Raw genomic sequence first — 13,966 nt, 5'->3', positions numbered from 1 at the left:
TATAAAGTTAAATGCCATGTTTTCCTTGCTTTGGCTCTGCCCATGCTGTCAGTGGCTCTTTGAACTGGAGACTGCACTGCTCTGCACCTGTGTAGCCAGAGTGAGCTCTGAGTTTTCAGGGGATGTGTATGGCACTATCAAAGGGAAGGTATACAAAGAGCCCTCTGATAATATTCCCTATGGTAAAACAATTGTCCTCCTTGTGTCTCAGATGTGTCTGCTTTCATATCCCCTCTTAAAGTGAGTGAATTACCCAGCCCGTGGTCAGGAGGACTGAGGAGGAGCTGTGGCATTGAACACAATCTGAAATTAAATCCCAGAGGAGTTGTTGGCCTCCATGGAGGGGATGATAATTCAAGATTCCCAAACCTAGCCAGGCTTGCAGACTCAGGGGCCCCAAGTGCTTTGTGCCTGCCTTTTGGGAAAGCCCAAGGTTTATTCTAATTTGTGTGACAGATGGCACGCAGAGAAGCTTAAATTAGAGCCCAGTGCAGAGTAAAAGGGATGGGTCAGAGTCCTTCTGCAAGTGCCACTTGTCCCAGCAAAGTGGGGACACCAGAGGATACAGAAGTTCCTGTCTGACCCCATCCCTGGTTCTGACCCCACCACTGGTTCATTCCCCCTGAGCCCAGGATGCAGTGCCAGAGGCACAGCCCAGGAAAGTGTTGTCTCTTTGTAGAGTATGGATCAACTCCTCCAGGCTATGGAGTCTGCCCAGAGAGGAGAGACCTCTGCCCATGTGACAGCACAGAAGAGATCCCTGCCACACACACACACAGGGGTGCCACCTCAAACCCAGCACCTTTCCAGCAGCACAGCACAGCTCCCTGTGGCTCCTGAGGGGCTCAGGGCACACTCCTGTGTGACACCTGTGCTCTGGTACAGGTATCCATAGGCTGGGCACCCCCAGTCCATGCACCACCCTGGGATCAGTATCCCTAGGAGGGTTTTCCCTTTAGCAGGATGGCCATGGCTGGGGAACACCCTCTGTGGCCGTGGGTAGTGCTGCTGTCAAATGCAGACACATCTCTGCCTGAGACACACCAACCTTCTCCACACAAGGGCTGCTTGGGCAGAGAACATTATCTGAGCCCTCTGACTGCACCAGCCAGTGCTCTTTGCACAGCTGCCAGCTCTCAGTGGTGTCTGATGTCTGAGGCTGCTGTAGTTTATCAGCGTGGCAAAGAGATTTACCTCTGCTTTATGTGCTGGCAGGATATTTATTCCCAGAGGTTCTGCAGCAACCATCTCCAGTAGGGTATTTCTTTGACACTTTGCCCACTTATCTGTGATTACAGACCTGTGCTGGTCTTTGTTTTGCTTGTTTGGTCCTGCACCCAGGCAGGGCCCATGCCCTGATGGTACCAGCCATCTGCTGTGGGACCAGGAGCTCTTGTGCATGTCCAGCACAACACAGCCAGCACTAACTGGAGTGCTGAGGGCTATTTTACGGTGCAGGGAACTGTCGCCCTGATTTTTAAAGATTTTTCTAAGCTCTCTGATGTTTGCATTCTTGTATGTAACAAACTTTCTCACACACTTAATGTAAATAACTTATTGTTTTGCATTCTTTTATAGAAAAGAAGAAATTTGATAAACTGTTGGTTTATCCAGTGTCATTGGAGAGATGGCACTGTCACCCTCCAATCCACTGTCACTTTTAGAAATCTATAAATATTAAAGTCAAAAATTTTAAAACTCTCTTTTACCTTGAAAAGAGCAGCATGTCTGCATCATATTATTTCGTGTTCTATAGTGAGGGAACAACTAACAGTAAGATCACATCATTAGAAATCAAAGATGTGCAGTTTGAGGATTATAAAAAAAGAAATCTGACTGGGCTTTCTCACACACACACACTTTTTTCTAGCACGATACTCAATTTCACAAACTCTCTATTCCTGTATCCAAAGTAATTCTTACTACCAGTGTTATCACAGGCAGCAATTGTGAAGTGAGTCCCTAATTCTTTGCAAGAGGCTGGCAAAGTGAAGTCCTGAAGCAAATGGCAAAATCTGCACTTACTCTTAAAAAATCAAGATTTCATTTCTCCTCTGAGCTGCACTACAGATCTCCCAGCCTGTCCCTACCACTACCTACAAAGCATTTTATGTGAAATGTTACACATATGCTGGAAGTGGCTGGGTCAGGAAGGCCCAGAGTCCTGTGTTCACATCTGTGCACCAAGGGAGGAAATAAATGCAGATTCCTCTCCAGGCTCCTCAGTGTGCTGGAGCCCACACGCTCTTCAGCTTAGAGGTGTGTCCTAAAGCTTCATTAATGGAATTTTGCAGCATTATCTCTCTGCTCATGTATCAATACATGTCCAGACAATTTCTTTGGACCACACAGCTGCTAGGTTAAGAAGCAAGAAGCTGATAAGGCCAGCAGGCAAGGAGGACAGTGCGCTGACCCTTGCCAGGGTAGCCATTGCTCCTCGGGAGATAAGTGTCCCCCAGTCCACAGTGGGCCTCTGCAGTGACCAATGAGTGTGGACAGGCACCAAGGTCCTCTCCCCCCTTCCCCTTTATAACCAGGGCTGCCAGGGGGTGAGTCCAAACCTGCTCTGAGAGGTCACTGCAAGGGGACAGAGCCAGCAGCTCCTGCACAATGACGCTGACCCAAGCCGAGAAAGCCGCCGTGGTCACCGTCTGGACCAAGGTGGCCACCCAGGCTGATGCCATTGGGGCAGAATCACTGGAGAGGTAAGGCCCCAGCAGGCCTCCAAAGAGGGCTTTGCTACTGGGATGCATCTCATGTAGAACTTGGGTGAGTGAGAGCAGGCTGGGACCAGGGAGACTTGACAAAGAGTTGTGCTGTTTGATATGTAATCTTCAGGAGTTATAGCAGTGCTATTAAATGCTTCACAATCTAGCAGTAAACCATGATTTTTTTTTTAGCAATTTAATAGGGCTTTTTTTTTTTCCTTATAGCCTTACAGAAGAATTCATAGCCAGAAGCACTGGTGAGGAATTCAAAGCCATTCATACTCGGTGTCCTAAACACCATTATCCCTGTTAGGGGATAAACTTGAAGTGGTTTATTGTACAAGTGATGCACTTTCTCTTACAGTTTTTATGCATTAAGAGAATAGCTGTCCACTAAATTCACTGGATGCTCAGTTTTCATTGTTCCAGTTGTTAGGTAACAAACTGTTAGGAAACGAGACAGCTGGACCCCCTGCATGAAGCATGGCACAGTAATTCAAAGTCCATACCAATTAAACAAGCTGGCATAAAAGGGTCTGGAAATTATCAGACATTTTTATGTTATTCAAAGTGATTTAAATGCTATTTACAGCTCAGTATAAAGTACTGTGATCCTCCTTTCAGGATTCTGAGTACCATTCATATAAATTCTTGTTTCTTCATTTTCATTTGAAGGTCCTGGAAACTTCATTATAACATAATACAGGAAATTTGGTGACAAGCTGGGGCTTTTATTTATTAAAACAAAACCAAACAAAACCAAACCCATAACTACATTAAGTTTTTAGTAATTTTTAACACTTAATTCTTCTTTAGTAATGTTTAGCACTTAATTCTTCTCTAGACAGATAAACCTGCTGTCTAATTTGCATGTGCTGCAGAAGGTTTACACTGCACTTGTTCTGAGGTTTTACCATCTCATACCACTTTTCTGCTGACCCTGTTCCTCACGTTCTCCTCCAGGCTTTTCTTCAGCTACCCCCAGACAAAAACCTACTTCCCTCACTTTGATCTGAGCCAAGGCTCAGCTCAGCTCCGTGGCCACGGCTCCAAGGTCATGAGTGCCATCGGGGAGGCTGTGAGGAACATCGATGACATCCGCAAGGCTTTGGCCAAGCTCAGCGAGCTGCACGCTTACATCCTCAGGGTGGACCCCGTGAACTTCAAGGTGAGTGAGCACAGAGACTTTCAGGGGTGGAAAGGTGGTCCTGCCATCACAAAGATGGTCCTGCCATCACGAAATTAGAGACCACAAGTCGTGTGGGCTAATGGCAGCTTGATCCCTGACTGTGCTGGTTTCTCATACAGTTTTTAACCTGAGATTGGGTCTTTTAATGAAAGTTCTGGCCCAGTGCAGGCAAAGTGCTCCTCAGGGAGCTCCTGTGGTTTGTGTTAGACAGACTCAAATCTCTGCTGGTTTTGCTGTAATTCATGAATCTGCTTCACACATCAAGCTACATCACCTGTCTGGAACAAAGTTTTAACAAATTATAAACAGTCCCATTTTGTTGCACTTGAGGAAGGAAAGGGCACATGGAAGAGGGAGGGGGATCAAGCAGTGCCTTTTGCCCTATAAAAAAGACAACTGTGCTTCTTCACTCCCATCTCAGGCAGCAGCACTGCCTGGCTGGGACATGTAGCTGTCATCCCCAAGCACCCTGGGCCCAAGGTCGATTGCAGACCCCTACAATGATACCTGGCACTCAGTGTGATGGAATTCATGCTGCTTTCCCTTACAGCTGCTTTCCCACTGTATCCTGTGCTCCGTGGCTGCCCACTATCCTAGTGACTTCACCCCAGAAGTTCATGCTGCGTGGGACAAGTTCCTGGCCAGTATTTCCTCTGTTCTGACGGAGAAGTACAGATAAATCACCTCAAGAGAGAGTGAGGGAGGCCCATCCACAGCCCAGCCCTGCTGCCAGGCTCTGGGATATCACCCCCTCCTGGGCAGCTCTTTAAATCCCTGCTCAGTCATCTGCAAAACCAATAAATAATTCAAATGTGAGCTATGGTCTCTGTGCTTTCTTCTCAATATGTTCTGCCCACACCTGACTGTTCAGGCAGGGGTGTTCTGAAATGTCTACACAATATGGAGGGGGAAATATTAAACTTTAGAAACTCATGTACTAATTCATATACTAATGAACTCTTACTAATTCATGTGCCACTTCAGTGGGTATAACATAACACAACATAATATAACATAACATAACATAACATAACATAACATAACATAACATAACATAACACAACACAACACAACATAACAACATAAACATTCAGTGGGAGCAACATAGCATTGAGCAGAAGCCCAGAATGGGCTGGAGCCCTGGGACTGCAGCTGCCCACCAAGGTATATCTGCCATAGTCTGTCTCCAGGCTGACCAGGAAAGATTTTTTACCCTGCTAGGACCCATCCAAAACCCATCCCAGCCTGTTGGGAACCAAACCTGCATTGCAATGCAGTGCATTGTCCTCTCATTGTGCCTCTCTCCATGGGGTAGGGATGTGGTATCTGATGTGTTTCTTCTGTGGGATAACCCCACTGTGCAGCCACTGCACCCCAGCTGCCCACTCACCTCCCCCCTGCAATGGGATGAGGTGAAGGGCAAAGGAAGATAAAAGCGAGAAAAATTGGGGGTCAAGATCAAACAAACACACAGAAATAATTGTGAAAAAAAAGTGAAAACTAAGTGGAAGTACAAGGAAGAAAACAAAACACGGGATGCAAAGGCAATCCCTCACCACATCCCCATAGGCAGGCTGATGTTCAGCCAGTTCATGAGCAAAAAACCACAAACAACCCCCCTAAAACTCCTTCAGACCTCTTCTTTTCCCTTTCATTGCTGAGCACGGTGCTATATGGTATGAAATACCTCTTTGATTAGTTGGGCCTATCTGCCTGGCCGTGTCCTCTCCCAGCACTTCAAAATCTATTCCCTGGATGGGGGCAGAGTGAGAAGCAGAGACAGTCTGGATGCTGTGCAAATGCTGCTCACACAAAATCTGGAACATCAGACTTTTACTGGGGCAGTTTGGCCAAAAACCTGAAGCACAGCACCATGTTAGCTCCTGTCTCAGAGACTTGTGGCATGAAACAGTGGGTGCAAAGCCTTCAGCCTGCTCTGATGGCCACCCTCAGCCAGCACTGCACATGGCAGTCCTTGTCTCACCCATGGAAATTAGGGACTGTGCTTTGACAAGGGGGAGAAAGGTGATGTGAAAGCTCTCAGGCCATCAAATGGCTCCAAACATCTAAATGTCACCACAGCAGCTTTTAAAGCTTTCTGCATCCATTGGTGTCAGGTAACCTGGAGGTTTAAATCCATGACTTATGTGCTAGGTCAGCATCTGGCGTGTCCCTTACCCCGTGTTTGCACCAACTCCTTCCTGCAGAGGCTGAGAGAAGGATGTGAGAGTCAGAGGAAATGGCCTCAAGTTGTGCCAGGAGAGGCTTAGGTTGGATATTAGGAAAAATTTCTCCACTGAAAGCCTTGTCAGGCACTGGCACAGGCTGTCCAGGGCCATGCTGGAGTCTCTGTCCCTGGAAGGATTTAGCAGATGTGTAGATGTGGCTCCTGGGGACCTGGCTTAGTGTTGGCAGTGCTGGGGGAATGGTCAGCTCGAGGATCCTAGACACCTTATCAACATTAATAATTCAATTATTCTAACATACTGCTCTTGTATGACCAGACACCATGTGGCCTGAGGGAGTTCCCAGCATTTATGGGGAGAGGCAGGAGCACACCTTGGGGTGGGAAGAAGGGAAGGAGTCTGAGACTGACAAGCATCACAGGATGGACTTTGGGAAAACCATGAACCCAAAGAGGAGGCAGTTCCCTGTCTGGATTCTCTGGGAAGGCCTGTCCATGGCTCCTACCCAGAGACCATGGGACTTGGGGCAGAGAGGGGCTGGCTGTGCCAAAGTCTGGAGGGGACATGGGACACTTGTGGGACCTACCTCAACACCCTCAGAGCCAAGGAGGACCCTGGCCCATCCGTGGAGAATAATGGATCACAATAACAGGTTTGAGGACGTGCCAGCCAGGGTGGACAAGGCTGTGGCACCCCTGGGACATGCCTGGGGCTGCTGCTGTCCAAGAGGCAGCCTGGAAAGGTGCTGCCCCCTTCCCCATTTGGTGTTGGGCTGGTGCAGTGGGGCAGGACGGGCAGCCGGGGCCCCCAGGGGCCTCCTTAGGGCAGGGCCCCCCCCGAGGCATCTGGGGCCCCCCAGGCAGTGCTGCAGCCGCTCCCAGGGCCCGGCCATCCCCCCGCCCCTCCGTGTGATAAGATAAGGCTGGGTGGAGGTGCCAGCAGCTATAAAAGGCGTCCCTGCAGTGCTGCTGCCACCAATCCCTGGCCACTCTTGCAGCCGCCACCATGCTGACCGCCGAGGACAAGAAGCTGATCCAGCAGATGTGGGGAAAGCTGGGGGGCGCCGAGGAGGAAATCGGAGCCGAGGCCCTGACAAGGTACAGACCTGGGGACCCCATGGGAGAGGGGACAAGGGGGTGGGAGCCCCACAGAGGGGCTGGTGTGGTGGGTCCAGCTGGGGTCAGCACCACTGACTGTCCCACTCTGCCAGGATGTTCTGCTCCTACCCCCCGACCAAGACCTACTTCCCCCACTTCGACCTGTCACCGGGCTCTGACCAGGTCCGTGGCCATGGCAAGAAAGTGGTGGCTGCCCTGAGCACTGCCATCAAGAACATGGACAACCTCAGCCAGGCTCTGTCTGAGCTCAGCAACCTGCACGCCTACAACCTGCGTGTGGACCCCGTCAACTTCAAGGCAGGCAGGGGGAATGGGGAATGGGGAATGGGGACAGGGAACAGAATGGGGGGACAGGGAGCAGGGGATGGGGAATGGAGACTGAGGGACAGGGAATGGGGCACAGGGATCGGGATGGGAACCGGGGGAACAGGAGATGGGGGAGGGTGGACAGCAGGGGATGGGGTACAGGGGGTGTGGGACCGGGATGGGGACATGGGGGGCTGGAGTGGCGGTGCTAAGCCCCGTTTTTCCTTGCAGTTCCTGTCGCAGTGCTTGCAGGTGGCGCTGGCTACCCGCCTGGGTAAGGACTACAGCCCCGAGGTGCACTCTGCCGTCGACAAGTTCATGTCGGCCGTGGCCAGCGTGCTGGCTGAGAAGTACAGATGAGCTGTCAGCCGTGCCTGTGTACCATCAATAAAAAAAAAGATTCTTTTGCTGCAGCAACGCGTCCGTTTGTGCCGGGGCCGGGGGCTGGGCCGGGCTGGAGTGTGGCGGTGTTCCTGATGGAGGGAGGGGGCTGCGGGCGTGGTGGATGAGGTACGGGAAGGGCAGCACCAGCCCTGGGCTCCCTGGGTGTCCCCAGGGCCCTGCTGGCTCCCAACCCTCCCCAGCACGGGATCCAGCTGATGGCAGCACCCAGCGAGTGAAGCTGTGCCTACAATCCTCCAGGGAGCAGGGCAAAGGCTGTGCCAAATGTGATCCTTGCATCCCCTGAAGGATTCCTGGGGGGGTGATGGGGGTGTAGGATAAATCCTGCCTGTCTCCATCTATCAAGATGGCTTTTTAAGGCTTTATTAGGAGTGCTGCAGGAGCTAAGTGCTTGCGTGAGCTCCAGAAGCAATCTGAGAATTCATGGAGTGAAAAAAGTCCACCGCAGACCATTAAGCACAAAGACTGTTCTGGGACTCAAGCTCCTGAACCACAAATCCCAGTCAACTGCCAGGGAAAAACCTCCACACCTGCCCCAGGTGTCTGCTCTTCCCCTGGGACCTGGGCAGGGTAGGAATGGGATGGGCAAAGCTGCAGTCCAGTATAGGGACACTGGTTTCAGGACTTTGGAGCCTGAATTTTAAAAGAATCAATGATCACAGGTGAAGGGCTAAATTAGAGATACTAAATTAGCCCTGGGTTTGCTCTGTGCTGTGACACCAGAGGGAGGAGATGAGATCCTGCAGGAGAGAGGTGCCTGAGTGTCCAGGTGTGGGCAGGAGGCAGGTGGGGGCATGCAGGGACCCTGCCTGCTCACAAACAGGCCTGGCAGTCCCTGAGCGTGGCAGCACCTGCAGGTGAACCCACAGCACTTGTCCTCCATCCTCAAACACAGCCCAGTCCACATCCCAGTGGGCTCATGTGCATTTACACCCGTTTGTTTTTGTGACACCGGTCTGAAGGGCTCTGCTGCCTTGGCAGCTGTCCCCATGCACACACATGCAGCAGACACTGCCCTGCTGCTGCTGCTGCTTCCCAGAAAATCAGCCCCCCAGCCCTCCCTCCCCTCTCTGAAGCCGTGCCAGACCGAGCTAATCTCCCCCAAACACAAATGATAAGAACCTCAGCCATGGAGGAAACACGGGTGTGAGCTGTCACTGCTGGTCTGCGCCACCTGCCGAGCCCACCGTGAGCTCTGCAAGCCCCCTCACCCTCCCTGCCTTCCTCACCACCCTCATCTTCCTTGCCCTTGTTACATTCCTCATCATGTGGAGCACACGGGGCTCACCACAGACCACAGAGATCCCTGGTATCTTCCCAAAGCTATTGCAGTGCCCAGTGCTGACCCCGTGGCTCTGCCCAGTGTCCCCCCTGCCCAGATGTCAGGGTCCCCAGTGCCCCAGAGCAGCAGGGCAGTGCAGGACAGGGGGCTGGGGCAGGGCAGCTCCGGGCTCTGCTGGCCTGACAGTGGCTCGAGGAGCAGGGGCTGCAGAGAGCACACACTGTGGGGTGGTTGGGGCACACGGGTGTGGGGTGTGCTGAGGAACCAGAGCAGGGAGTGCAGAGGGGCAGCCTTGCACAGGGATGTGTTGGACGGCAGAGGGCTGAGCAGGGACAGCACACGGTGTGCAAGGACGTGCAGGTGGCAGCTGGCAGTGCCTGGAGGGGCAGTGTGTGTCCTGGGGCAGCTCGGGGGCTGCGTGCAGGCTGCTGGATGGTCAGGCTGTGCATGCAGGTGCACACGGGGCTGTGTGGGGGTGTCGGGCGCAGACTCCCCCACGCTGCTGTGCCGACACCCGGCCAGAACACATCCAGGCTGTGCCAGTCCCATGCCAGGGGACACACACGGGCTCCTCCGCCAGTGCCAGTGCAGACCCTAACCACAACCCATGCCAGCCCGGGCACTACGGCTAAACCTAAACCGCATCCTAACCCCAAGCCTAACTTTAAATGTGTCCGCGGGGCAGAGACCACGCACCCGCTCTGGAACGAGCCCTGACCTTAACCCCGAGCCGGCCCCCCGAGGCAGAGCCGCCCCGCCGGTGCCGGTGCCGGTGCCGGTGCCGGTGCCGGTGCCGGTGCCCGGGCGGAGCGGGGCGGGGGAGGGCAGGGCGGGCGGCGGCCCCGCCTGGCCGGGGTCCAGCACCCCCGGGCCGGGCGGAGCCCCAGCACCGCATATAAGGGCGGCGGCGGGCAGCGGGGACACCCGTGCTGGCGCTGCCGACTCGGAGGTGACACCATGGTGCTGTCCGCCGCAGACAAGACCAACGTCAAGGGCGTTTTCGCCAAAATCGGCGGCCAGGCCGACGAATATGGCGCCGATGCCCTGGAGAGGTATCGTGGTTCTTCCCTGTGTGACCCTCTCTCTTCTCTCCAGCCCCGACTCCCTCGCATCTGCCCCCTCTTGTCGCCATCCGCAGCTGTCGCTGTCCTTTGCCACCTTGTCCCTGTCTCACCTGTCTCTGAACCCCTTTGTTCTGCAGGATGTTCGCCACCTACCCCGCGACCAAGACCTACTTCCCCCACTTCGACCTAGGAAAGGGCTCTGCCCAGGTCAAGGGGCACGGCAAGAAGGTGGCGGGCGCCCTGGTGGAAGCTGTCAACCACATCGATGACCTTGCTGGTGCCCTCTCCAAGCTCAGCGACCTCCACGCCCAAAAACTCCGTGTGGACCCTGTCAACTTCAAAGTGAGTGTCTGGAGAGGGGTGACCAGCCCAGCTTCCCTCCTGCACCTCTTGGCTGCTCCCTTGCCTCATGCCCTTGCTCACCACATCATTTTGCCTTCCAGCTGCTGGGCCAGTGCTTCCTGGTGGCGGTGGCCACCCGCAACCCCGGTCTCCTGACCCCTGAGGTCCACGCTTCCCTGGACAAGTTCCTGTGTGCCGTGGGCACCGTGCTGACTGCCAAGTACCGTTAAGGCGTGTGCTGTGGCCAGAGCTGGAGCCAACACCCCACCAGCCCTCCGACAGCCAGCAGTCAAATGTTCTGAAATAAAATCTCTTGCATTTGTGCTGCAGCCCTGGTGTCCTGCTCTGTGTGCTGCCTGCGGGAAGGGAGCGGGAGGGATGTGCTCTGGGGGTCTGAACTGGAGGTTTCCCCATCAGGTGGGTACATGGAGGAAATGGGCTCTGGTTTTGCTGTCCCTGAGAGGAGGCAGAATCTGGAGGGTGGTGTCCAGCAGGCAGACATTGCCTTGCTGCTGTGGGGCTCTGGGAGGAAACAGAGCATTTCTAGGCACCAGTGCAGGGGAGAGACTCATGGAAGATCTGGGGCTCCCTGCAGCTCCAGGCTGTCCCACCAGAATTCCACGCTGGGATCCCCTCTTGCACCACCAGCCCTGGGCACCTTTGTTCAGGACAGAGCTGGAGGACATCTCCTCCTGAAAATCTACACAGGAGTACAGGGGCTCCTGGCACCTGTGACCCTCTGCCTGGCAGCAGAGTGGGAATGGCCTGAGGACCTCCCTGTGCCAGGACATCTTTCCTTGCACACCCAGCACACAGGGCTGTGCAGGGGTGCAAGACTTCTTCTGCCTCCACCAAATGGCCCATAGCTGGGTGTCACTGTGGAGGGGTCCTGGGGAGCTCCAAGGGGAGCAGATGGGGCTCAGCTCCAGATCCAGCAGTGTGGGGAGGTGTCAGGCCCCCACAAAAAGGAGCCCAGGAGTTGTGCTGGTGTCTGCACCCCCCAGGCCTTATCGCAGCCCACAGCATGGTGGCCGTGGTGGGGGCTGATAAAGGAACGTGTGGGCTCTCCTCCAGCTATGGGTGTGGTGGGAGACTGGGCAACAGATAGTCCCAGGAGGCTACAACCTGCCAGGTGCTGAGTAAGGGCTGGGAGGTCCTTAGTGAGGAGGGGAAGGATCAAGGAAGCCCCAGGGTGGCTCACAAAGCCAGCCAAGGTTGCCACAGGCTTCTCTGATCCTTGGCACTGGCAAGGATGGCCTCTTCCATAATCCCATGGCCTCCAGGAGCTGTCAGTGAATGCACAGAGACAGGAGAAACTCCAATAACTCCAAAGAGAGGAGGAGGCTCTTCAGGGTCTCTTCTGCAAAGCACCACAGGTGTTATGAGCCCACACACCCTCTGTTCCTGAGCACAGTGAGGAAAGGAGGAGAAAGCCAGTCAGGGCATCACTGGCCAATCTCTACCTTTGTATGGAGCAGGTGTTGGAGCAGGTTGCACCCTTCCAGCCAGGAACATCACCCAGGCAGAGCTGTAGCACAACTTCCTGGGGATGTCATGGAGAACCAGGATACGGTGGGGACTCAGGGCACACAGGTGTGCAAGGAGGTGTGAACTGGTGTGGAAAGCCTTGGGAAGGGCCAGCATCAAATCCAGCACGGACTTGGACTCCTCCAGACCCAGCCACTGAGGGCCCTCATGGTCCCCAGCATGGTGGGTACAGGAGAGAAGGTGTGAGAGCAATGTGGGGACAGTGTGTATGTGAGTGGTGAGAGCTGTTCCCAGCTTGCTTCAGCTTCTGACTTCTCCCGAGCCGTGCTGTGACCTCAGGCAGGACACCCGGGTGGCAGTGGCAGTGTCCTGCCTCCAGCACTTTGCCAGGGCTCTGCCTGGCCGGGGAACCACTGAGCTCGTCTTGTCCCAGCCGTTTGTCCCTGCTGCCACAAGATGGGGACCTCAAGCCGTGGTGCTTTATCGGGGCCAGACAGAGGGCTGGGAGAAGCAGGGCTGCCAGCCAGGGCTTCCAGCCAGCCCCACATCCCCAGGGCTTTGGGGACACTGCTGCCAGCTTGGAGGGGGGTGCAGGACCCCTCCCCACCAGCCCCTGTGCCTTGCTGAGAGTTCCAGCCCTGAGCCCCCCTGCTCTGGCTCAGAGCACAGGGGTCCCCTCACTGGGCATCCCTTGGTGGCCGTGGCTGTGTGTCCACACTCACACTGACCACAGCTTGGCACTCCCTGAGCTGGCATCCCTGCCCAGCTGCCTCAGGACCTACCAGCCACACAGCAGCCATGATCTGGAGCACAGCAGGGCAAATATTTACCTGGTGCTGTCCCAGGCTGGTTTTGCAGCTGGCATTGCTGCAGCTCCAGTGCTGAGGAGAGAGTTGGAGGCAACTCCTGCATTGCCACAGCAGCAGCAGCAGCTTGAAACAGCCCCAGGTGACACTGGGGAGGTGGATTTGGACACAAAGCCCTCTGATCCAGGCATGGCAGCCCTCAGGAAGCTGAATCACACCAGGCAGCTTCAGTAGAAGAAAGAGGATGAGTATCTCCAGGTCATGCCTGCTTTGATGTCTCCACTCTCTGCAGGCCTTCCTCAGCTCTCATTCATTCTTGATGGACAAAGCACCCAGGGTTCAAAGACACCTCCAGTGTTCTGTTCTGTGGTGACACCAAGGCAAGTGGCATCTCAGAGCTCATTTTTATTGAGAGAGGAGTTAAACAACATCAGGAAATGAGCTTGATGGTAACGACTTACCCCATCACAGGACTCCCACCAGGCTCTTGAGGGGCTGCAAACAGCATTGTCCAGATAGGTTGGATTCTAATCTTATTATGTTGGCTAGATAGTCATGTCCCTAAGGAGTGTGTCCTGGAGAGAGACACAGAAACACACACTCCTGGAGGAGGTCAAACATCCTAGGGGACTTTAACAGGAATTCTCCATGAATTTTCTATCTTCCCAGTAGCAAGGGGGATCTTGCAAACAAGCAGTGGGAAGATAGAGAATTAATTCCTCACTGGAAGCTGATCTTAGGGGATCAGTTGAGAGATCCTCTTGCTGGAATGAGGAGGGAAAACATCATGTGTTTTACAGCCTGTTCTTGTTTATGCATCCCATATTGGAATTCAATATGGCAATAGTGTAACCCATGAGTGGTGCAGCCAATAGGTCTTCTGCTTCTTTGCTGTGTATTTGGACAGCCAGTCTTTCCTAAATGTCAGATCTTTCCTGCTGAAAAAAGATTTTTCCTCCTGATTTGTCTGAATTCTTTTGAATTTTAAGCCAGTGCCTACAGCCCCTCCAGCTCAGGAACATCTGAGAACTTAATAAGGATGTTCTCCACTACAAAACAAGTTATTGGTGACAGA

General features: G+C 53.8%; 3 protein-coding genes across 3 annotated transcripts; all 3 read left to right on the top strand.

Annotated features, from left to right (window-relative positions):
- Nucleotides 1–2,610: 2,610 nt before the first annotated feature.
- LOC136563251 (hemoglobin subunit pi) lies at nucleotides 2,611–4,576 on the top strand. Its single transcript, XM_066560494.1, has 3 exons — nucleotides 2,611–2,705; nucleotides 3,672–3,876; nucleotides 4,448–4,576. The coding sequence occupies exons 1-3, from the start codon at nucleotides 2,611–2,613 to the stop codon at nucleotides 4,574–4,576; spliced, it is 429 nt and encodes a 142-aa protein (XP_066416591.1).
- Nucleotides 4,577–7,047: 2,471 nt separating this feature from the next.
- Nucleotides 7,048–7,920, top strand: LOC136563419 (hemoglobin subunit alpha-D). Its single transcript, XM_066560789.1, has 3 exons — nucleotides 7,048–7,180; nucleotides 7,294–7,498; nucleotides 7,739–7,920. Exons 1-3 carry the CDS (start codon nucleotides 7,089–7,091, stop codon nucleotides 7,865–7,867), a joined length of 426 nt encoding a protein of 141 aa, XP_066416886.1. The 5' UTR covers nucleotides 7,048–7,088; the 3' UTR covers nucleotides 7,868–7,920.
- Nucleotides 7,921–10,105: 2,185 nt separating this feature from the next.
- LOC136563377 (hemoglobin subunit alpha-A) lies at nucleotides 10,106–10,926 on the top strand. Its single transcript, XM_066560720.1, has 3 exons — nucleotides 10,106–10,243; nucleotides 10,393–10,597; nucleotides 10,699–10,926. Exons 1-3 carry the CDS (start codon nucleotides 10,149–10,151, stop codon nucleotides 10,825–10,827), a joined length of 429 nt encoding a protein of 142 aa, XP_066416817.1. The 5' UTR covers nucleotides 10,106–10,148; the 3' UTR covers nucleotides 10,828–10,926.
- The last annotated feature ends 3,040 nt before the right edge of the window (nucleotides 10,927–13,966 follow it).

Source organism: Molothrus aeneus, chromosome 16, assembly GCF_037042795.1.
Source record: "Molothrus aeneus isolate 106 chromosome 16, BPBGC_Maene_1.0, whole genome shotgun sequence".
Taxonomy (NCBI): domain Eukaryota; kingdom Metazoa; phylum Chordata; class Aves; order Passeriformes; family Icteridae; genus Molothrus; species Molothrus aeneus.
Note: the sequence above shows the minus strand (reverse complement) of the source record. Positions and strands in the feature narration are given on the sequence as shown.

What these genes read in the sequence shown, in the direction of transcription:
- LOC136563251 (XM_066560494.1), top strand. Translation starts at nt 2,611, where the DNA reads ATGACGCTGACCCAAGCCGAGAAAGCCGCCGTGGTCACCGTCTGGACC. An exon ending in GGGGCAGAATCACTGGAGAG is followed by an intron (nt 2,706 to 3,671) that starts GTAAGGCCCCAG and finishes GTTCTCCTCCAG; the next exon opens with GCTTTTCTTCAGCTACCCCC. An exon ending in TGGACCCCGTGAACTTCAAG is followed by an intron (nt 3,877 to 4,447) that starts GTGAGTGAGCAC and finishes TTTCCCTTACAG; the next exon opens with CTGCTTTCCCACTGTATCCT.
- LOC136563419 (XM_066560789.1), top strand. Translation starts at nt 7,089, where the DNA reads ATGCTGACCGCCGAGGACAAGAAGCTGATCCAGCAGATGTGGGGAAAG. An exon ending in GGAGCCGAGGCCCTGACAAG is followed by an intron (nt 7,181 to 7,293) that starts GTACAGACCTGG and finishes CCACTCTGCCAG; the next exon opens with GATGTTCTGCTCCTACCCCC. An exon ending in TGGACCCCGTCAACTTCAAG is followed by an intron (nt 7,499 to 7,738) that starts GCAGGCAGGGGG and finishes TTTTCCTTGCAG; the next exon opens with TTCCTGTCGCAGTGCTTGCA.
- LOC136563377 (XM_066560720.1), top strand. Translation starts at nt 10,149, where the DNA reads ATGGTGCTGTCCGCCGCAGACAAGACCAACGTCAAGGGCGTTTTCGCC. An exon ending in GGCGCCGATGCCCTGGAGAG is followed by an intron (nt 10,244 to 10,392) that starts GTATCGTGGTTC and finishes TTTGTTCTGCAG; the next exon opens with GATGTTCGCCACCTACCCCG. An exon ending in TGGACCCTGTCAACTTCAAA is followed by an intron (nt 10,598 to 10,698) that starts GTGAGTGTCTGG and finishes TTTGCCTTCCAG; the next exon opens with CTGCTGGGCCAGTGCTTCCT.